This window comes from Lycorma delicatula, chromosome 4, assembly GCF_047948215.1.
Source record: "Lycorma delicatula isolate Av1 chromosome 4, ASM4794821v1, whole genome shotgun sequence".
Classification (NCBI taxonomy): domain Eukaryota; kingdom Metazoa; phylum Arthropoda; class Insecta; order Hemiptera; family Fulgoridae; genus Lycorma; species Lycorma delicatula.
The window spans coordinates 16,532,055-16,557,287 of record NC_134458.1 but is presented as its reverse complement, the minus strand read 5'-3'; the positions used below and the strand labels follow the sequence as shown (position 1 = coordinate 16,557,287).

The 25,233-nt window shown below is 29.5% G+C and overlaps 1 protein-coding gene across 1 annotated transcript in view; it reads right to left on the bottom strand.

Annotated features, from left to right (window-relative positions):
* The window catches only part of inaE (inactivation no afterpotential E), a 148,814-nt gene extending 125,642 nt beyond the window's left edge, over positions 1 to 23,172 (bottom strand). Inside the window, exons 1-7 of the mRNA XM_075361887.1 lie at positions 23,018 to 23,172; positions 20,208 to 20,419; positions 16,675 to 16,776; positions 10,001 to 10,178; positions 6,163 to 6,247; positions 5,387 to 5,521; positions 3,074 to 3,276 (exon numbers count right to left, since the gene is read on the bottom strand). Coding sequence (XP_075218002.1) covers positions 3,074 to 3,276; positions 5,387 to 5,521; positions 6,163 to 6,247; positions 10,001 to 10,178; positions 16,675 to 16,776; positions 20,208 to 20,292 — 788 coding nt within the window. The 5' untranslated portion in view covers positions 20,293 to 20,419; positions 23,018 to 23,172. The remainder of the gene's footprint in view (positions 1 to 3,073; positions 3,277 to 5,386; positions 5,522 to 6,162; positions 6,248 to 10,000; positions 10,179 to 16,674; positions 16,777 to 20,207; positions 20,420 to 23,017) is intronic.
* Positions 23,173 to 25,233: the final 2,061 nt, after the last annotated feature.

Sequence of the window (25,233 nt, the reverse complement as noted above, 5' to 3'; positions counted from 1 at the left end):
AGATCAATTATTTCATATATCCAATTAGTTTGTAAATTTAATTTAGATAGTGTAGTCTTTATATTTATGGTTTTATTTATATCAATATTTGTGTACATATCTTTAATACCTAGAGTCATGAGTTTAGTCGAATTGTTTATATTTATATTATTAAGAATATCTGTGAATTCATAATTTTTTTAATTATATTTGTTATCAATTTTGATTTTTTCCTTCAATATAGTTGATAAAAATTTGCTTAACTGGTATGTCAGTGAGTTAATAAAGCTTTTTAAGTGGACATATAGGCATGTCAACTTTATGAATTTTTGGTAAAGCTTTGATTGTAGTGTGCTAATTTTCTTTATTCTTTAATATTAGTTAATATGAAGAATTATCCTCCTGAAGATGGCTGAATAGCTGAAAACGTTAGAGGAAACATACTAATTGATTGGTAAGGTGATTTCAATATTAGATTTAAACTTACATAATAATTTACAGAAAGGGTAGAAAATGATACCACCCACATCTTTGCACTTGTCAACACGTTCGACCATATTCCTGGCTAGTCTTGTTAGCTGTATCCTGTCTTTCCTAGATGGCATCGGTAAAGTCAGACTTCAATTTCAGGGTGAATGGATTGCTCCTATAAACAATTTCTTGTAAGTAACTCCACAGAAAGATGTCTGGACTAATCAGATCAGGGGATCATGGTGGTCACAATCCTTTAGAAATTATTCTTTCACCAAAAAAATCCTGTAGCATCTCCATAGTAGAGCAAACTGTACGACAAGTGGCTCTGCCCTGTTGCAACCAGCAGTCACACTCATCTTCTTGCAGTAAGGTTACAAACTGGATAATTTCTTGATAGATGGCAGTATCCCCACTGTGTTTTTTTTAAAATAGTAAGGCTCCTATTATACATTGCCTTGAAAACACACTTTTATGCCTATTTTTTGTGGGTATAGGAGAAATTCAAAGAAAACGTGTAGGTTTTCAGTAACTAGGTTCAGTAATTCTGACTAGTAATATACCCACCAAGGTGAAAAATGTTTAATTTGTGAAAAAAACTTGATCTCAAATGACAATGTGGCCTCTAATGAAGTTCTTGAACCATTGACAGTAGTGAACCCTTTTGGCATAATCAGCCTTAGTTAACTCATAGAAAACCTGAATTTGATATGAATAACATTTCGGATTCTCCTTACTGCAGTATGGGCTGAATCTAATGAAATGTTCTTTTCTTGGCCTAGTTTCTGGAAAAATGTATGAGGAGATCTTGTAACTGCCATTTTAATGTCTGTATGACCTGCATCATTAAGAGTGACCTTTGTTGGGCACATTTCTGGTCAAACACCAAAATATTTTCACAAAAGTTTTTAACTAACTTCTAATAACACTTTTCACTGGTGCTTCTATTACAAATTTCTCTCTGAACTTTCACCAGCACACAACATCAGATTTCGTCTGTAAATACATTTCCAACACAAATACACATTCTTCAATAGTTAACCGCATTTTAACAAACAAAAACACATGATTACACAGCCTTGTTCCGAAGCCAGTGCTTGACACAGAATGACAATACTCAAATGTGCAGACAATAAACAGTCCTCCCCTATCCAGCTCCAGTCGTACTAACATCTTCCACTTTATTTTATCTATCTCACACCAAAGTATGCATTTTAACAAAAATTTGCATTCAGTATAAACTATCGAGTGATGGGGCCTCTTTTAAGTTCAACATCAATCTGCTTATATATATGTATAATATACCCTGTATGGGTGGAGCAACTTACACCCCATCTAACTTTTTTTGTAGCTGAGATAACTGGATGTGGTTTGTAGCATTCTTCAATGAATGTATATTTCACTATTTTGTTTTTTTTTGGTTGGTGGGGGGTGAGGGGTAGCTTAAAGATTTCAAATGGGACCAATGGTCATTTTATATATCTTTTAAAGAGTTCGATGAGAAGAGAAAAATGATACACTTAAAACTAAATTCTGATTGCCCAATCCAATATAATGGCCAACAATGTGCGTTTCAGATAGCTAGAACTATGGTTGTATGCTCCTGTTCATTTTTTTTATTATTTGAGGTATCATAACATTCTCTTTGGAAATTTTCTCTGATAAGAAAGGCTAACTCAATAAGCCCCAATTTAGCCTTTTTAACTTTCATAGTGGTTGGCGGGAGATCAGAGGTGGATAAAAAATTTTAAATGGGACATATGGTCATGTGATAACTTGTTTTAAACGTTTGTGCAAGACAAACAAAATGATAACAAAAAAATTAAATTCTTATTATTTAAACCAAAATGGCATTAATTAATTAGTAAAATTTTTCAAATTTTCTTTTTATTAAACTTACATTTTTGAATTTAAAAATAATTAATTTACTCACTTTTTAACATTAAGATTTTATTTCATAAGAAACTTTTAGGAAAGTAATCTTTATTTCATAAGTTGGCAATGTCAATAGCTGATGTACAATTAAACAAAGGTAAGTATGTTTTACAAAATGTATATTCAGTGTTGATTTTGGGATAAGTAGCCAATAGATTTTGAAGTATAGCTGAAATAGTGTTATTTTTGGATAAAGGTTTGTGTTTTTTTATTAGTAAGCTTAAAAATTTAAATAATAAAGGTAAAACAATTACATTGTATTTTTTAACAGGTAAAAGATTAAAGAAATCAAACTTTAAAAACACTTAATTTAGATTAAAAAAATTTAACCTGACTTAGAAACCTGTTTTTGTTTTTAACTTAGCTAGAAAACCATAATCAGCATCATATCAGTGAACTTTAAACAATTTTCTTTTATTGTTAATTCTGTATAACGTGCAGACACTACAGATAATATAATATAATAATAATAATATGTAGATGCTACTCTGATCAAGATTTCCCACATTGTCTTGATTCATTCAGGCAATTGCTAGGGGCAGTTCCCTTTCTTACCTAAAAAATAGCATACCTATCCATTTCTGGATATATCCATGTAATGTAACATTTTGTACTGATATAAATATAATATTTATTTATTTACACGTACAAAGCTAACAATATTTTTCCAGAAAAAATAAATTTTTACCTGAATTTTGTACACAGCTGACATATACCAGTAGCAGAATGTGTCATTAAAAACATTGGCCAACCGTATGCAGCAAGTGCATAGTGCATATAATGAATAACAGCCTGGAAATGTTGATAATACTGTGAATCACCAAGAGGAAGAAATCTTGTCTTGGATGTTACTGGCACTCCAGACAAATATCGATATGTATCATTCTTTCTCTGTAATTGATATTGATAAACCTTATATTAATGAAAAAGAAATTTTTTCAGTGACTAAGAATGATATCGATGTTAAATCCAAAAAGTAAAGAATTCACAAAATCAAATTGAAATACAAGAAAGTGCTTAAAGGTTGTTTACAAAAAATGTTACTTAGAATCTAAAATTAGATGGTTATTTTGACTGTTAAACTAACATCATCAGTAGATACTAACGAATTAGTCGAATAAAATAAAAAAAAATAAATAAATGAAAAATTATTATGAAGAAACAATATTGTAATAAAAAACAACTGATTAATAAACAACACTTATGAAACATTACGTAATAAATAATTTTGAATCATTTTATTTTTGCTTTATTCTTATATTTTTGTCAACAGTTAATTTTATTTTATAAACACCTATAGAAAAATTTGTGTTTTAAATATTGTTTTTTTTTTATTAAGTAATTATTTCTTCATTATATAATTAATTTTTTTTTATTATTTATTCTTTTGTATATATATTAAGTCCTCAGTAACTACTGAAGATGATTGTTTGACAATCAAAACAGTCATCAAGTTTAATATTTTATGTAAATATTTTAAGAATCTTGTAGCATTTTATAGATTCAAATTTATTTTCAATTACAGCATAACATTTTCTTTGTGTTTATGTACTCTTTATGCAACTAACAAAAATAGTAAATTTTAATTTCCAAAAATATATAATTTAAGTAGAACTTAAATGAAGCATATTTTACTAAAGAAAAACTAAAAACTTGAGTGCATTAAAATCTTGTGTAACATAAAGCAAGAACAAACAATGAACTTTATGTTTAAGATTTGGGGTAAAATCCTGAGTAAGACAGTAAACTGCATCTTACAACGTGGTAGTTCTCCATCATGTAGAATTTTTCAGGGTGCTATTCTCTGACAAATTATGAGAGTGAGGTAAATATGAAAGTCAGCAGCTGCTGACATGGTTAATTCTGTAATGGTTTATGATGAATATTAATGTACCTAATGGCGGCATCGTGAACCAAAAATTTTACTCCCTCATACAACCAAGGTTTAGCAAGAATGAATAATTTTGAACCCTAATGTTAGATATTACAGTCAATACTTATCATGATCTTATAGCATGCACTACACCATAGTTTTGGTATTAGGACATGGATTGTTTAACATTTCTTTCTTACAGCAAAAAAAAATTGTATATCATAGCTGATTGCACAGTTATGAAAATTATTTATGTTTTCTGCTGTTTATTCAGAACTACTGAATTATTCAGAATAGACAATTTTTCTTTTAAAAGCCCACAGACCTGTATAATGAGAATTACTTTTTTTATTATTATTATTATTAGGAAATAAGACCTGAATTACCAATAGAAACACAGACTCTATGAAGCAGTCATGCAATAGCAATACACATTTTTCTGACTTAATAAATTTAGCAAAATCTTTCTATTAAATAATCATTATCATTGCTTTCCAGTGAATGAAAAATGTGATTTTTTTATTATTTTCTTGTATATCAGAAGACAATTAAAATAAACATATATCATGAGTATAAGGAAACAATTGAGTTGTAGCAATCCAGACAAAATACATCAGTTGCTGATGTCAAAACATTTGATCTCAGACTGCAGTAAGATTGTTTAACTATTTTAAGAATTTCACAGCGAAATGTTTTATCATCTGCCCCCATAGCACTGAATTTCTACTGTCACGTACGAATTATTGCATACCCATATAAATAATCTGCTTGCAACCAGAAAGTTAAAAATAGGTGCAAACTGAAGAAAGTTGTTAATTTTTGAAGCTTTGGCTTTTGTAGCACTGAAATAAAGAAACCTATGACACAATAACAAAAGCAAATTAAAAACAATGGTTCAGTTGTAGCTGTATTGTAAGTGTGCAGATCTATTTTGGTTATAATTAACCATTTTTATTTTTGTTTTATAATTTTTTACTGTGAATTACTTAAAAAACCATGCCTTGCATATGAATTGCTGTACACATTATAAATGGTATGTTGTTTATAGTTTTCACTGTGATGATACAGATACTTTTCATTTGTAGTACAGAAAAATGTAATGGTTTTATAAAACAGGAACAATATTACCTGGCTAATAATTGCTTCTCTTTCAATTTTTTGAAATTTTCTTAACAACACAAGGCCAGCAATAACATCTGAAGGAACAACATCTAAGTCTCTAAAAAAATCTGATAGCAATCTAGCAATGTCAGCGAATGAATTCTGAAACATATTGAAAACAATTTTCTTTAATAATAGAATATAAAAAATAATTTTTGTTCTTATAAAAAGTAAAATAATTTTTATTTGAAAGCATCTTATTTACCAAATTCAAGATAACCGATATACAGAAAGATAGTAAAGACAGAAAAAATAACTACAGACAGATGAAAGATAGTGATAATAAACAGTGATTTAGAAAAATAACAGTAAATGACGAATAAAGTAAAACTTTTCTGTTGGCGTGGGTTAATTTCCTATAAGTATCTGCAAATTCACTTTTTGAGAAATGAAAATATGTATTTAACTTTTAGTCGGAAAACAAAATGGGTACTTTTAGAAAGAAATTTACAAAATTATTTTTACTGAATTTCATTTTGTTTACTGGCATTCTTTATGCTGGAGTTCATTCTACGATAAATCACCACTTCTCATTATGTGAATTGAGGCAATAGAAACTTGTCTAATAAAACAAACTATAAATTGTACAATTCTTCAAATAAAATTAAGAAACTGAAGATACTTACTGATAAATATGCCACAATAAAAAACAGCTAGATTGCTTAGTTAACATTGCTGCACATGTAAAACATGAACAATACTGTTAAAAAAAGATAATTATTTTTTAATCACATGATTCTTACTTTATTTCTATCTGAATTTCTCATGCAGCAAAATAATAAACGACATCTGTGGTCCCAACTATCTTGATATGCACGCAAAACTTTTCTGTAACAAAAATAAAAGAAATAAACTTAGCTATATCAACTAAAAGTAATCTAATATCCTAGAATAACACATTTAATTTCAACTGCTTCCATACTGTTTGTATTTTATAGAATAATCCTGATTCTTTAATGATTGGAGTATTACTTAATGTTATTCATTTAATTGCCTTTTTTCGGTTTTAAGTGATAATGGTATTTTAACAAATAAATATTTAACCAAAATAATAATTTTGAATAAAATGAATTGTAGTTGAACTACTGTTATAGAGTGTTACTGTTTTAAGCAGTACTAAACTGTAGGGACTAGTTCCCATGTAAAAATGTTGCTTTTTAGACAGTTTTCAAAAGTGAGTAGTCACTGTTGTGAGAGCTTACCTGTGTCAGCTATAGACTAATAATTATAAAATAACTATGTAATTATTTCTGTTAGAATGATTTTGGTCCATCGTATGTGTCTCATAAGATATTATTTTCCATCATATTACAAAATTTATTTTTAAAGCAATAACTTAATTTCACTGACTGAAAGAAAGCAGTGTATACAATTCATTGTTTCATGACAGAAAGGAAGACATTAATTTGTTTTTTATTATCTGTTCCAGTCTCTCTTTCAACTGTGACACATGTACTTCAGACTGATGACTTACAGTTCAAGAGTAATCAGACAGTTGCTTTCTCTGTGAATAATAACATCCAGTACACAGCCAGTCTCTATGATCAACAGAGGGAAGGTGTCACTTGTAGTGCAACTTTCACTACAGATTACTGTGAGTAGTAAATGGTTTGAAGTAATATTATTTTAGTATTACCTAAATTTTGGCGGAATTGGTATTTACAACATATTTTGCTCAGTGAAGGAGGCTTTAGAATACGGATTTTCACACTTTCGCTATTGGTCAAGTTGAAATTCTCAAACATTAGATGAAAACCACTCAGTAGCGTAAAAGTAACAGTCTGGTGAGCTATTTCATCATTTCGAATCATATGACCATATTTTTTTGAGGGCACAACAGGCATGCAGTTATAATAAATTCATAATGCTAAATTAACACGTTAAAAAACTTCCTTCAGCCTCAATTAACTCGTTATCCTTGTAATCAAAACAAATTATTTCAACAAGATGGTGTTATAAGCCATACTTTAATTGTCAAGGTTTCCATTGCAGTTGTAAGGAAATGGTTTCTTAATCACTTTACTTTGAAGAAGGAGGACATTCTGTGCAAGATCAACAACTTTGTCTGCAGTTGATTTTTTCCTTTGGGGTTACTTGAAATAACATACTTTCGAAACATCACCACCACCACCATCACCATTCAACTTCCAGGCTCTTAAGGAACAGATCCAAGTAGAGGAGCCTTGAATTCTTGTGGCTGTGCTGCAAAATTCATGGGTACCACACACAAATTGTTGGAATATGTGACACAAATCATATTTATCTTCGAGATTTTATTTTTAATGTTTGTAAATAATGTAATTTCATTTCATATATAATAAAGTGATGAAATAGTACTTTTTTACTTATTTACTATGTATTCCCAAGAATTTAATAAGGTCTTGACAGTGCTACTTCCTTGTATGTTTTATCATGTACAGTTATTAATAGATTGGTGGCCTTCCAACTTCTATTCATTCTTATGTTTATGATCATTTATTAAGTTTTAACTATTCATCAACTTATTAAACTTTAAAGGTATTTTTTTAAATATAATAAATTTTAGGATCAATAAATTTATAATTAAAATATACATACTAATCTGGAAGTAAAAAGAAATTTGAACTTATTTATTGCATCTATTTGTCTTATCAGTTATAATTAAAAATAACTGATTATTCTACCCAAAAAGGAAATGAACCTGCTTAGTCGTTTTGAAATAAAATTAGTTTTTTTATAAATCTGGTTATCTGGTAAGTTGATTTAATCAAGAATTTCTCTTTGTTGATATTTTTTTCATTTTGAAATTTTAAATTAAGGTGGATAAGCTCTTTTTCGATATAATTTACTTTTAAATTAATATAATTTACTTAATGTAATTTACATAATTATAATTTATATAATTTAATTTACAATTTATATAATTTCCTTTTTTTGGATTAATATATTTTGTCATTTGAAGTTCATTGCAGATTAAAACTTTTATTTAATTATTTATTTTTTTACTGGACTTAATTTTAATTAGTTGGAATGGGAGTGGGGTAATTTTATTTTACTTACTTAGAGAGGAATTATACTTTCTTTAATGATTTGGTTAAAATTATTGACTTTAATTTTTTTACTACATTTATGTAGGGCAAATAAATAATTCACTAAAAAAAAAATTATATAAAAATTTTTTCTTAACTGAAATAAGTATATTTAAATTTTATGATAAAATTGTTTGTATTGGGGAAAATGAACTTTAAACTCACTTCTTGTAAGCTAACTCATAAGTTCTACTGATGAGTGTGTAAAAGGTTGAAACATGAAGAAATATCTCCATTCTGTAACAAGGAGTTTAGGTTACATCACATTAAGCTTAACAACTCTATCAATAATTGGCAGAGATGTCATTCATTTATTTATAAATTTTAACCAATCAACTAAGTATGAAATTTTAATCGGCCTTAATTAAGTATGGACTTAAGTATTAGACTATTGTAGTGTACAATTGGAATTATATTTTGAATGGTTCACAAGTTTTTATAAATTTACACATTAGCATTTCATTATTCATTATTATTACATCAGTCTGATTCAAAACAACACTTAACAAATAACATTACCTTAACAAATATACTATCTTAACAAATTAACACTTCTAAATAACAGGGACCTCTTTGATATACGAACACTGAGAAGATTACATATCATTGATTATTTATAATTCCGTCCTATATACAGAGATGATCATGTTAGTAAATAGAACCAAGGCATGGAAGAAATTCAGTACACACATCACATGTTGCACCTTATTCTGCAGTTTTGACAGAGAAAATAAATACATTTGTTTCTTTGGGAGGCTGGGTGATGTGTATGCTGCTTTGATTGATTAACTCAAGGTAAATAAATGATTTATAATAATACATCATCATTTCAAAATGGGGTTCATTCCTTCAAAATTTTGCTAGAGCAGTATTTGAAGTTATAATTTCTTATCTACTTTAATTGATACATTGCATAATATATATATATATATATATATATATATATATATATATATAATGGAATGAATGAATAATTAGAATTTTCCACTATTATGTCCACTATTTTCCACTATGTACAAGATTTTCTCATTAATGGTAAAAAAAGACTTTATAAAACATTAAATTAATATCATATCAAAAAGCTAAAAAAATGTTCAACACATATTATCAGTGTATAGTATATCTTCTGTTTTGTATCTGGAATAACACAGAGGTGTGACTTATCTGCTAAGATATGCACATCCTGCCTCATGATTAGTTATCAGTATATATATTGATGTGTAAAATAAGCTGTGTGAAAAAAAAAATTTATTAAAGTAGATTTCACAGATTTTTGTCGCTTAAAAGGAGCTATATAAAATTTATATTAAACAGTTTGGAACTACTTTACAAGTATCTAGTAATTTAATCTGTAATGAAAAATTGCAATTTAAAATTCATTCTGAACTTTTCAAATAATTGAAATAAAATTCACAAATAACACCACAAAAGTTTTGTTCTTGAATTGACTAGATTAAAAAAAAGTGTGTAATAGATATAATTTATATTTAACAGTAATAGTAGAAAAAATTACCTTTGTCTCCAGTTTCTTGTTCTATTACCGGACCTTTTATATTGGAATCGAGACTCAGATTCTTTCATGGATCTTTGGTATTTCTTCATTTTTACCCATGAACGACCAGCAGTATCAAATGCACACCAAGCAGTAAGCATTACACTTAATACTACCAACCAACTACATATCACCATACCTATAAGAAAAAAATTATCTGCATTGTAATAAGTTTTAAATAAATAATTCTGAAAGTAAGACTCTATGATAAAACATAAAATTTCTATCCATAACTTTACTTACAATTCACTAAGAAATTACATACACATAACATATATGGCCTTCCTAGGCAAATAAGAGAATATATCTGAAATTCCATAAATTATTGTACATTTCCAGTGCAATATTCCAGTAAACATTGCCACTATCTGGACATCATCAGCATTTATCTCATGTTTATCAATTTTTAAATGAAATTCCTATTAAAAAAATACAATACCAAATTATTTAAAACTTCTTTAATCATAAGCATCAGTCTTTCCATGCATGAAGATGACCATTATGACAAATAAATCACCATTATAGACTTTCAGTAAGAGAATTTATCATCTAATGAATTTTTAGTTTGCAAACCTTAAATTGATAAAGATCAGAGTAAATTCATCTTCTTGTTTATATTTTTGATAGATTCAAAAATTTGTTATTAATTCCTCATTATTTTAAGTTGATAGCTGATATTAAGTATTGTGCTTTCCCCAAATTACTAATATTATTTAGGTATTTAAGTGAGCATATCTCTCTCTGTCACTACTGGTATACAACTGTTTAAAATTTGAAGTGTTTTTTTATTTTACCAAATTATAAAAATCTTACTACAATTTACTGAAAACTGTATTTTTTGAAATAAAAATAGATAAATAAGGAATTCATTTTTTTTTTTTTTTATTACATAAAATAATTTTAATTTTTGTATGTTTTGTTCTACATTACTACAATGCTGGACAAACTGCACTGTTAGTTCAGTATGAAATAACATTCATTTTATTTAATTATAAAATAGGATGTTTAAAGACTTTTTGAGTATTAATTTATGAAATTAGAAATTAAACTTAATAGTAAAAAAATGTGTTAATAATCTTTCCACATTTTATACTTCCTAGATCTAAATTTTGGTTTCGAATGTGATTCACTCTCGTTTATTTTCTTCTGAACTATAAATTGTTATGTACTTACATATGTTCTACATTTATCACTATATGATAATAAAGATTACAAAGGATAAACATTTCTACAAAGCCATCCTGCAGACTGTTCAGTCATTCATTTAATTACTGATAATTAATTAAGGACATGGGAATCAGTACATAAAAGAAATGACCATTTTATTCTTTGATTTTAAAATTATCTTCACGAATCCATTACTGTAGGTTTAATATAAAGAATAAACACCAAGTCTTTGTCTCATAATAGGAAACAACCATTTTATGTCAGTGGTAAATAAGCAATATTCTAGACTAAATTTATGCAAATTGGTTTTCATGATGCTCAGAAAATACACGCATTTAGTTTCTACCTATCATTAATTTTCATACAGATAGATCAGATGATCATAATCAAAGCAAATTAAATCTAAATGTGAGACTTTACATGTGTGTTTACATATCAGCATTAGTAATTATATTATTAAAATTTTACGGTCGATCTCTGGTTAACCAAAACAATGTAGTTTTATTTCATATTCTCTTTCCTTAATTTTTTTTATGGTAAAGTGAGTGTATAGATTTAAAAAACAATTTTTTATCAAAAGTCACACAAACCTCTATGAGGGCTTAGTAACCCTGTAATATCAGAGGTTCAAATGAAAATAAGATTACAATAGCTTTGACAGTTAAAACAGCAAGTTAAGGTTATTTCCACTATTCTTGCACGGTTTGGGATGAACAAAAAACTACAAACTAGAAAAACAAACTATTTTTTCAAATTTTGTATTATGTAAAAGAGTGCATTGAAAGAAGAGCGCTCAGAATTATTTAGAAATTTGAGAGGTTTGCCAAATCATTGTGTTTTGTCGCCCGACGTGGGCCTCCCGGTGGATAACAACATCCCCACCGGAGCAGCAGGCCTGACCGGCCCGCCGAGGCAATCGCTGGACGCGGATGCTACCTTCCCGCTCCAGCTCGCCGGGCATCAATCTCCCTGGCCGGCGGACCCAGCAGCAGTAGCCGACCCAGGGTGCGATCGCTCGGGGAGAACCGCCTCGGCCGCGCCGGCGAAGGACGACCGACGCCGACCCGACACTGAGGGGCTCTGGGAGCCTGCCGTGTCTTTATACGGCAGGTTTCTGACGCGCATCATGTTGTGGTCAGACTTGCCATTTGCGGATAATACCTTACAGTTGTTAGTTCGTATTTCTAATACAGGTATCCCACTCAGGAACACCTAGCGAGATGGGATAGGATCCTTCGTGTTGTGGGTAATGGTCCGATCCTTATTGGTGCCGATGTTAATGCGAAGTCGCTTTTCTGGAACAGTGGGATTACTGATCATGGCGGTGGCCTAATTGACAGTTTCATCGCGTAGCACAATTTTGAGGTTTTTAATATTGCAGACCGGTTGGCCACTTACGTCGGTAAGTCGCCCGTCGTCGGGTAGTGGACGAAGGGCCTTTTTAGGTACAAATATTGACATCACCATTGGTAGGGACATCCCTGGAAGGGTCCTTGACTGGTCTGTGGTCGACGATTGTTCTAGCGATCATCGGTTGATACATTTTTAAATAGCGGATGAGCTGCGCGATAGCCATGAGGGACACGTTCCTGTTTTCCGGGGGCGCTTCCTGCATAGAAGGGCGGACTGGCCGAAATTCTCTTCTTTGTTGGAGTCCAGACTGGAGATTTTTACTCGAGACCTGGACGGCCTGCCATTAGATGTCCTGGCAGAAAATTTCACTTCTGCGGTGGTGGCGGCGGCGGCTGAAGCCGTCGTTTTTAGAGGCCCTGGCCGGGAATGTATATCTGGTTGATGTTCTCGGAATCTGATAGCAATGAAGCTGTCTCTGAACCGACTCAGAAGGGCTGCGCAACGAGAGGGAGTTCCCGATCGGCGTGCGGTGCTAACTGCAGATTACCCCAGAGCGAGGGCTGTGCACTTTCATAGCATTAGGTCCTCTAAGCGTAATTCCTGGCACTCCTTCGTTCAGGAGCAAGGGAATAGAGACCCTTGGGGTGTTGTGTATGGAGCCCTTGGACATAGCGCAGGAAAGATATCCGCTTGTCGGCCTTGTCAACCCGCGACTGTATGGTAGTTGATAAGGACCGTTTTGCTGAATGATTAGCTCCTGTATGACACTATGGTGGGTGAGACTTCATACCACCGAGTTGTCAGGCGGGAAGTCGCGATTTTCGAGATCGACTTACAATCTTCTGAGATCACTGAGGCAGAAGTGCGCCAGGTGATCTGTAGTATGGCACGACACAAGGCCCCCGGATATGATTATATCACAATGGAGCTCTTCGTCCGAGCGCTTCCAGCAGTCCTTGGTCCTCTAACTAGAATATATAATAGGTTGCTCTTCGCTGGCCACTTTCCGGCGTGTTGGAAGCGTGGAGACTTGGTGTTGTTCAAAGGTGGCGACAATGATCATACTGTTAGTTCTTCTCACCGTCCACTAATTGCCACGCTGTTGCCCGTGATTGGCAAGGTTTTTGAGAAGGTCCTATATTTGCGTATTAATATTAGATTGGCCACTGATCATTTGCTAATGGACAACCAGTATGGTTTCCGACCGGGCAAGAGCGCTGAGGATGCCATCCTATAGGTGATGGATATTAGCTTCTTCTAGTCCATGTAAATATGTATTAGGGAATTTTCTGGACATATCCGGGGCATTTAATAACTTATGGTGGTCCTCTGCTCTGTTTCAGATGCAGAAGCATTAGTGTACACGAAATGAACTAGAAGTGCTCTCAAGTTATTTCAGCCATCGGACCGTTTCCCTGCGTGAGGCGGCTCGAAGGTTCGTAAGACTACAAATCCTCAGGTTTGTAGTCCCTCAGGGTAGAATGCTCTGAGGGCATTCTGCCTTCAATGAATGCTCTCAGGGCAGTGTTCTGAGTCCCCTTCTTTGGATCATAAAATTCGATTCAATGTTGCGTTTAAGGTTGCCATGTGGTTGTCGTGTCGTCGCTTATGCTGACGATGCGCTGCTACTGAAGGGGACTGGGATTGAAGGGGAAGGATTAAAGGGGATTCGCGTAACGAGGCAGAGTTCGAGCTGCTCGTGCTTGTAAGACACTCCGACTGTGGTGTCTCTAACATAGGATGATTTTCAGCCTAGAGAAAATCACAGTGATGTTACTTAAGGGCTAATTGGCTGCCACCCGACAAATCGGGTTCGAATGGCTGTTCTCCCCATTCCGTACGTTACGACTAAAAATACCTGGGTGTTATCCTTGATGAGAATTTTCGGTTCAAGGAACATCTACAGTATGTAGCAAAAAAGGCCGCTGATGCTTTTTATGGAATACGTAGAGTCATTCACCCGATTGAGGTTTGAATTACCGAACTATGCGTATCCTTTATAAAGGTTTTTTGCTGTATGCTGTGCCTGTCTGGGCTCACCGCATGGCTTTTAGATACTGCGCGGACATTTTGCTGCTGGCCCAGCGACTCCTCTTGCTGGCTGTGATAGGCGGTTATAGGAAGGTCAACACAGCAACGCTGTAGTGGGGTCCCAACTGCCGCTGAGGGAAAGCCCGGTCTGACTTCAATGGAAGAGTCGCGACTCCCCGACTTCGCCGGAGACCAGCTTCCGGACCTATCTCTTCTCAGAACTAACGCAAAAAACGGCCTTTATCAGGGCCACCACAAAGTTATGAATTACAAGCCATCGAAACCATTCGACAACAACAGCCCTTCTTAGGGCTACCATAAGGTTAGTAATTATAATGAGCTGTCATAGCCAATCGACAACAAAAACAGTTCTTTTCAGGGCTACCATAATGTTAGTAATGCCACATGCCTTCGAAGCCATTCGGCGACAGTTTATATGGATCAGAATTGTCGGCAGTCGGAAAGTAGGTCAAGTACTAGTGTCTGAAATAACATTTTGAAGAAAAATGGAGAAAGTAAGGTGGATCAGATAATAGATGAAGGAGTAGCGAGAAGGATAGTAAAGGAGCAAAATTTTTTATAAAGATGATAAAGAAGAAGGAAAGTCTTTTGGTTGAGACATATCCTACATAGAAATTGTTTACAGTGAAGGATGATGAAGAGGAAAAGTGGAAGGAATTAAAGACGAGGATGAAGAAGGATAAGGATGCTTACAGATGTTAAGAAGAAACTGAAAAAAAGATGCTCAGGACAAAGAAAAATGGGGTAAATCTGTCAAAAATAGATTTACCAGAGGAAGAAGATTTAAATAATACCACCAAAATTAGAGTAATTTAGAAAATTGAAAAATAAATGACATGACTGACAACTTTACATAATTGTTAGTGAATAGTTTGGAAAAAATATTCATGTTTAATTTTTAGTTAATAACATTAATTAACTTGTAAAAAAATAATAAAACATCGCTGATTAAATTTAATTTCAGACTTTATTACATCTCATAACCACAGCCATTATACCAGGGCATTTTTAAATAATAATAATTGTCAGTAAAGTTAAGTATAAAATTGACAATAAGGCTGTCAACAGTATCAACAAAAAAAAAAAAAAAAAACAGAACAAATAATTGCAATTAGAAGGTTTGACATTACTTTTATTTGTAGACGGACTCATATAAAAATGTGTTACTACCTATTACTTAATGAAGAGCTTATAAGGAACAATAAAATGTTATCTCAATTCACACATAATTTAAAACCGCCAACTCACTTTTACAGTGAGATTATATTACTATAAAGTAAAAGAAATACGTAGAGAAAACCTGGCATATGTTAACACTATTTTTGTGCTATGTTCAGTGATATTGAGACAGTTTTGAGTGCTCTTCATGGCAAGTAATAAGTATTGCATTATGTGGTAGTTCACATCTGCCACTAGCAGAAGTGAACTGGCTTTTATTACAGTTATCTAGACTTTTATTTTCAGTTGCTTAACAGATCATCTGCACATCAATACCTTCTGATAATAAGGAGAAACAGCTGATCCAATTTAAAATAAAACTCTTCTTTTTCTCTGCTTTTGACAATTGTTTATTTGAAAAAATATTGAAATTTAAATGACATTCTGATCAACCCAGATACAAATCACTCTCAGTATAAGTAGTTGAAATTTAACGATGAATCAATAAATAAATATTTTTCTGATTGGTACATAATAATATCTAAAGATCAAGTTAGGAATTAATAGGCATACTAATACATGGATAAAAATCAATTGACCTGCATTTGCCAGGCTAGATCAAGAAAAAATCTGGCAAAACAGAATGACATTATAAAATACACAATGACAAAACAAAAACAGAAATGGCTATGTCCACATTATTAATTAAAAATGTAAATACGTGAATAAATATGGGAAGATCCTAAATATATAAAGTAACTTTAAAACCTTTAATCATGTTAACTACAAAATATAATCTTTAGTTGTGTTAATTTTTAATAATCCTTAAAGTGATTTTCAACGTAGATTTAATTTAAAATATCAATAGATTAGATATTATTAAGAAAAAAAATTTTAATGCTCACCAAGAAAAGCCTCTTTAACTCCTTCAATAGGACAGTCTTGATAGTGAACAGATAACCAAACAACAGCTAGCGTTAACCATGCCATTTCAATTATCATAACACCTGTAAAAAATAAGAAATATCATTAATCAAAGAACGAAACTGATTGTAAAGTATGATGTAACAAAATTTTAGAAAGAAAAAGTAGATGGAAATAAAAAAAGTATTAATAAAACTCATTAAGTGTGGTATCATGTTTCGTAAAACTCACAACCATTAACTTTACTTACCATTCTTTTTAAAATACATATAAAAAAAAAATTAATATTCGCTTAACCAGAATTCAAATTAAGTAGCCAAACATCAATTACTCTTGTTTCCATGATGAAAATGAATGTATCTACATTTGTAAAAAATACAAAAAAAAAATTACAAAAATATATTTGATTACATATAAAAAATTATTTTTTAAAAAAGCTTTTATTTAACTAATATTAATATTAACATTAATAAAAAAAGGAAAAAAATTAGAAAACCCCTCTAAAAAGTAAAAAATAGGAATTAAATCAAATTGAGCATTTTAAACAAAAAAATATAATACATTAATTAAAAAATATGAAAATGCGCTAAAAAGTAAAAAATAAATTATATAAATCTAATAAATAAATGTAATAATTATTAAATTTTAAGATTAAAAGTAATGAAGATATTTAGTTAAATAAAAGCGTGGTGCAGTTTTTATAATTTATTTAAAACAACACAACATTTATTTTTACAACAATTAATCTTCATTTTCATTTTTAATAACGACGCAAGGAGGCGGAAAGGTCTGCTGGAACCTCTCCAGTTGAGACTGACTAACTACAAGTAACAATCTGGGAAAATGCACCCACTCGCTTTCTTTGTACGTGTTCTCACATAGCTGAAGTTCATCTTTGAATTCTGCTTGTAATCTAAGCCAAATTGAACGCACTCTTTCCGTTAAAAGTTTCATTTTAATTAATTATAAATGTTTATTTAATGAATTCGTACATTTACATTATTACAGTTATAATAATGATAATAATTAATAACTTTTAAGATTACCGTCAAAATGTAATAACTCTGTGCAAGATTTTTAAATTTAATTTTTATTTTTAATCTTATTAACCCTTAAAGGTCATTTGGTGCAAATTTGAACCATCAAAGAAATAAAACTTGAGTTGTTTTATTACAAATAAATAAAGTATATACATATACTAAACAACCTCATTAAACAAAAAAATATATTTAAAAACACAGCAAATGAACATAAAAACTTATTTGAAAGGATTGTTATAAAAATTGCACCACACTTTTATTAACTAAATATATTCATTACTTTTAATCTTAAAATTTAATAATTATTACATTTATTTATTAGTTATTTATTAGATATTTATATATTTATTTTTTACTTTGCAGTGCATTTTTATATTTGTTAATTTATTATATTTTTTTGTTTAAAATTCTCAATTTGATTTAATTCTTATTCTTTACTTTTTAGAGGGTTTTTCTAATTTGTTTCCTTTTTTATTAATGTTAATATTAATATTAGTTAAATAAAAGCTTTTTTAAAAAATAATTTTTTATATGTAATCAAGTATATTTTTGTAATTTTTTTTATATTTTTTTTATGACTAAAAAAATGTAAAAATATTTATTTTCACACATCAAAGTTACATACGTGTACCAAATTCTTATCATTTTCATACGATAGTTCATGAGAAATGAAAATTTTCAACTAAATGCATGAATTTAGCGTAGGGGTAGCACATGGGGGTGGGTCATATCAAATTCTGACACCGTAGTGCTGTATTGTCATCGAAGTTAGATACGTGTACCAAATTTCATTGATTTTCATACGATAGATCAAAAGATAGTTGTAAGATTTGATTATTCCTAAAGCAAGTTAAATAAAAGTTTTAATAAAACAAAATAACTTTGTTGTTAGTAAAATTTTGTTTGGTTGAAATTTTTTGCAAAATTCCAAGTGAAATAAAGTGCTACCATTTTATGATGGTAAATGACCATCGTAAATTTTCATTGATGATGATAAAAAATGGTTTTAATGTTGTTTATAATCTAAATTCTTTAGCTTCCATTTACATTTTTTTATATGCTTACTGGTATTCAGTGAAATTTATTGTGTACCTGATGAAATAAGGAAAAAATAAATTCTTTATTATGAAAAGAAATCAGAATTATCACAATTTAGTTTTTCTTAGTTTTTTCTTTGGAGTGTTCTTTTGAGATTGTACTTCAGTTATTTTATATAACTATATTACAGATAGCATTGCTGAGGGTGATATTGTTCTACTCTATGACAATTTTGAATTGGTCAGGAGTAATGCTGTGCATATTAGATCATTCAGAGCTGTTCAATACAAAACGAATGTTTATCTTACAATGCTTTTTCAATTTTTTTTATATAATAACTTTTACTTGAATATATATTATTTTATACACAGTTTTTTGTTTAGTTTCTGTAAATGTATATACTTCTGAAATGAGTTTATGTTCTCACTTAGTTGTGTATAACATATTTGTATTCTGTTTGATGTGTTTTTACATGTTCTTATTTTTAATATACAACTTGTGAAGGCAGATTACTGTCTCCAAAGAAGTAGGAAGCAAAGAAGTAAGTTATTATTATTTTTATTTTTATTCAAAGCCCACAAAAGGTTGCTGATATGTGCAGTATCATCAGTATTTGTGGGTGTAGCACCACTTAACTTCTAACACCTTACATTTATTCACTAGAACATCAAGATACACATATTATAAATTCCATTAACATACTGGCAGATTCTCAAACTGTAGTCATTCATAGTGTTGTCTATTATTCTGATATGATATCTAATTAATCTTAGTAATCATGTACTAATTATTGCTTGAATCCTGCACAAGTAAAATTCAAGTGTAACTTCATTAATTGGTGTGATTTTTTTTTTATAAATAATTACTCTCAAGTAGCATTCTACCCAATGATAAGACAGTATTTCTTTATTCCATTTCTTTATTGTAATTAGCCACTTACTAGTTGTAAGCATGCATAATTTTCAAATAATTATTAATGAGTCAGTACTTCTAGATAATTCACAATTCACAACTTTTTTAAAAATTTTGTGAAGCTTATTAATACTAAGCTTATTTGTACTAGCTTATTAATATGTAAGTAGAGCATAACAAAAATGTTACTACAGAAAACAATAATATAATTCTAATGTATGGAAAAGTTATCCTTTTTTTTATTTAATTTTTATCAGTAACATTGGATAAAATATTGCATAATATTGTGTTATTCAAATGATAATCATTATCTGATGGAATAAAAAACAATTAAAAATAATATATAAATCTCTCTTATAATGTGTAGAAGCAGGGTATGTAACATTTATGAAGTTTAATGAATGTTTGTACTAGCAATGTGTTTAATGTGTCTCTCATGTCAGATCACTTAAAACTAGTAAGATTAAGGCATCTTAAAGACATCTAAATTATAAGATTTATCGTATTCTAATCAGTTTACTTACCTAAGCGTAAATAGATTAAATATTTCATTGGAGCTCTGGCTTCTACATCTAGGATTCCTCCTCTCATTGCTAATATTGATATCATTAGATCTGTTATTGCAGATCCAAATAAAATGCCAACATAACCTATGCAGTGTTGCCATAAAAGAGAGATGCATTGTTTACTATAATCGAATTCCACCAAAAATAATACTAATGATAGTATTACAAGCCTGTTTAGAATAAAACAAAAAGAATAGTTAATTATTCAACAGAATTTAGCAATACTTCATTATAAATGAGTTAACTATAACTAAATTATTATTTCTGAAAGTTCATTAATTAAGTTCTAACAATTTTTTTTTAATAAAATGGAATCAATATTATGCTCGGTAACCACTTACTAAAATGTTATTTAAAATTAATCTTAGATGAAAATTTTGATTGCTAAACAATCATCAATAGGCACTGCAGAAAAAATAGATACAAAAAAAATAAATAAGTGAATGAAAGAAGCAGAAATAATATTAAGTGTCAAATAAACCAACAGACAACATAGAACAAATATTTTTAGCAGGGTTTAATGTAATATAAATTTCATTAATGCTGAATACTAGAATAATTTAATGCGAATTCAGAATTTGAGCAAGTGATGTCATAATAGTCAGGATTATTCAGTTGATGACAAATATGTTGTCAGCTTGAAGGTTTGTTTGCCCTTACCACTGCTACCATTACTTTTTATAATAAACATAGTTCTGAAAAGATGTCCTTTGCTATTGCACTGTAATCATTGTGATAGTCTGTTACTCTAAATCAGTGTAAACTTTTGCGATAAGTTTTGTAGCTAAGATTGTAATGCATGTTAAATTCAAGTGGTTTCAAATTAAATAAGAATAAAAATGTTATCTTAAAATACTGATTTTTAATAAATATTTTATTTGCTGATGAATCTACAGGTAATCAATAATGACTGATATTTATATGTATAAGTAGATTACATAATTTGAAAAGTAAAGTCCATAGGATTTGTTATTTCCAATTCTTTTCAATTTTAAAGAACAAAAATAAATGGGGAAGTAGTTGGTATGGTAAAAGTGATGTATAAAATAAATCAAACTGCTTCACTGAGACAAGTGGATTGTATCAGTAATGTATTAAAAATGGCATCTGAAGTATAATGAAGCCCTTGTAAGATTATAAGAACAAGAATACAAAAGGTTAGATGATGCTGAGAGATATTTTAATGGTTACTTTGGAGTTAGTAGCAGTTAAAATGGTCGGTTTAGTGCCAAATTCTGCCTTTGCAATATATGCAATTGCTTTATAAGTTATGAAAATTGTGTAGTATTCAGTTGAGATATGAAAATTCAACAAGAGAAATATCAGCAGAAAGGTAAGAAGCAGAGATGAGCTCTTTGAATATGTTGTTAGACTAGACAAGGTGTGATAGAAACTAGAACAATGGAATTTGGCCAAAGGACTGAGAAAGTAAACTGAGATTGTTTAGGCCTTTAGATTAATTTGAGATTGATTAAATGACAAAGTAAATACTAGAACTTAAAAAAGCAAGAATAAAACCAAAGTATCATTTATCAGTCAAGGAAAAAAATTAGAAAAAGGGGTAGATATAAGAATACATGAAAAATAACCCTTTATTAAAAGAAGGAAGATGTTTTGTTGAAGGCCTGATCCGGAATAATCTGTGAGAGGGAAATAGATAAAGGAAAATAGATGATAGACAGAGAAAATAAATGATAGATTAGTAAATCAAATGTAATATTATTTATAACTAATATGACTAAATTAACATCAACTATGGATTTCACATCATTTTATAAACGTTATCTAGATGGCATTTGTATGTCTTAAATCATTTAATAATATAGAATGTAATACAATGGATAAGATTTGAAGTAAAATAGGATTGAAATATAGAGGAAGAAAGGTAATTATAACTTATAGAAGAATCAAACGTATATCAATAATTACAAAAAATGAGAAAAAGAATCTATAAAATATGAAATATTGAAATATATGAGACAAGCAATCGAGAGTTTTAGATGTGAGAGGTATATTTAGATTAAGAGAGATACAGAATGGAAAGCAATGGAAAAGTGCATCATACCTTCAAACGACTGGGAAAATACTTCTGTTTATAGCCATCCCAAAGATAAAGTCTTATCTGAAGCAGATAAGATTTATAGGATAATCAGCTAAATTTGGATAACAGGTCCACCTGTTTTTTTACTTTATAACTTCCCTCTAGAAATTCTGGTCCATTTTTATTGATGTCTCAGTCAAATAAAACATTTATGCAAAAAATTACTTTATTCAAACTATAATTATGACAGAGTACTATGTGAGATATATATATAAAATAACAAGACTTATTTTACTTAAAAATATTATATTTATTAATCTCTTGGGTTAACTAATCAAATATAAATACTAATAAATTAAATTCACTACATTTCACTTAGAATTCTCTAAGCTTCGTTACGTGACAATACACATTCATACACACATCATATAGAATTCTCTTGCATACTCTGTTTTTAAGTAAAATATGTCTTATTATTATAATAAATTCTATCCAATCAAGAGGAAAATAAACTTAAATAAATTACATTTAAGTTAATTCATATATATATATATATATATATATTATAACAAAAATTATTATCAAAAACTAATTATAATTATGTATTAACTATGTGCATTGTCTGCAAAAAGTTATGATTACATTATATTTTATTCATTTATATATAGACTATAATTTTGAAATTTTTTTAAATAAAATAATTACTAGTAAAACAATATTATATTACCTTAACTATATTGTATGACAGCAACCCATTTTTTTTTTATTAAGATGAACAGCAAACTATATGAAGAGTGTAAAACTGTGCCAAAAATGTGTTTTTTATTCTATAAAAATCGATTATTCAAACAATCAGTAGACAATAGCAGTAATCTTCATGGTATCCAGTATACTAATGAAGAGGTGTTGCTATGCTATCAGTTCAAATTAGTATTTTTGGGGTAAAAGATCACACGTATATCAGTAGAAATGACAGAACACAGATTATGAACACGCACTATGCACCACAAGGGACATCTAATCAACTCCTAATTAATCTGTTTACATCATTTTAGCTGTCATACTATTTCATCATTGATGCATACACAAATTATGTAATATATAATATAATATTTTTTTCAGCCTCCACAAATTATATATATATATATATATACATATTATATAATATAAACTTATTCAGCTACTCCACTAAGTACACAATTAAAGAACATTTTTACCTTACTTTTTTTTCATTAAAGCGCTTTCGGGCATAAGCCCATCTTCAGTAATGTTTTTTTTTTTTAAATTTACATATTAAAATACATATGATGCATTAAAATTTATAGAAAAAATATTTGTTTAGTAAATAATTTTTTTTTTTTTTTAAATTTAAAATCCTCTAATATTTAAAATTTCTTGAGTACAGTACTGTATTAACATATTGACAACATGTTAAAAGAAATTTTTAATATTTTAACATTTTAAATTCAAAAAATCTTTTTATTGACTGAACAAACATTTGTTTTACAAATTTTATATTTTAATGTGTAAATGTTAAAAAAAGAAAAAATATATATTACTGAAGATGGGCTTATGCCCGAAAGCATTTTACTGAAAAAAAAAAAGTAAGGTAAGAATGTTCTTTAATTTTGTACTTTGTGGAGTGGCTGAATAACTTTTATATAACTATTATATAATTAGCTAGAATTTACGTACAGAGAAAATATAGACTACAAAAAATTTAATTTAAATAAAAATATATATATATGAACATCAATTCAGGTCATTTTTTTGTTTCCTTACTTAATTATTCACTCCCATCTCATGTCTGGACTAAACTTGAATAATTTTTTTTTGTATTATTATTAATTCTATCATTATTAACCCATAGAAAATAAACATGCTATCATTACTTTTTTTTTTTTTTTTTTTTCATTTAGCCCCTACGGCCTACATTATTTCAACTAATTCATTTTTTCAGTTTCTTTTTCTTCAACATCTCCAATCATCATTTCTCAGTGTTTTTCTTCTTCTGTCCGGCTATAATATTCCGATTTGTTTTTTTGTGTTTCTTTTACAACTTCTTTCTGAGTGTGAACACTCTTTATTTTCTTTGAGTTATTTTGGGTTCTTCCATGTCTCTTTTAGTTTCTCCAATCCTATTTTATCTTTATAGATGTGGTATTCTAGAAATCTGTAAATATCTAATCCTATTTTATTAAACTCAGACTCACGAATAACTACATTATTTATTTATTTGTTAATATATGTTTAAATTGTTACATCTTGTACAACAATTCCAACCTCGGTGTAATACCTTGGTTGTAAACTGTATACAGTAAGTAATTGCCGGATACACAAATACTTATTGAACACTTCCTTTCTTCACTTTTAATTTACAATAACTTTAATTCATCATTACATTGAATTACAATATGCTATATTTTGTAGTTAAGTGTACATTTTAATTATATATTTAACATTTTCTGTCAAGCTAGAACAGTTATAGTATTTAGTAATGTGTTTTATTTAACATTTCGAAGGAGTGACCATACTATTAATAATGTCTAACAATATTTAATATCAGCTGGTTCAGTAGATAATAAGAACATGACAGTAGTTTGCTTACATTAGGTAAGAGGATACAGAAAATAAATGAATCTTAACACATCCTTCATCATCAAACCAAAATGTAAAACCTGGCCCCTGGTATCAGAGTGGTGGCTAAGAGACACGCATCAAAGTATTAACAAAATTTAGTGTCAGTTTAAAGAAAATTAGTTGTAATTTTAAAAATTAAGAGTTAAAAAATTAGCTCAATTTGACCTCAAACTGTGACCTTCTGCAGAGGAAGGTATTAACTTTCAGTGCTATCCTGATTTCCAACTACAACTTTTCTAAAAAGAAAAATCTCTTACTTAACCTGTTTAAATTTGGTGATCTATGAGAATTGATATACTGGGT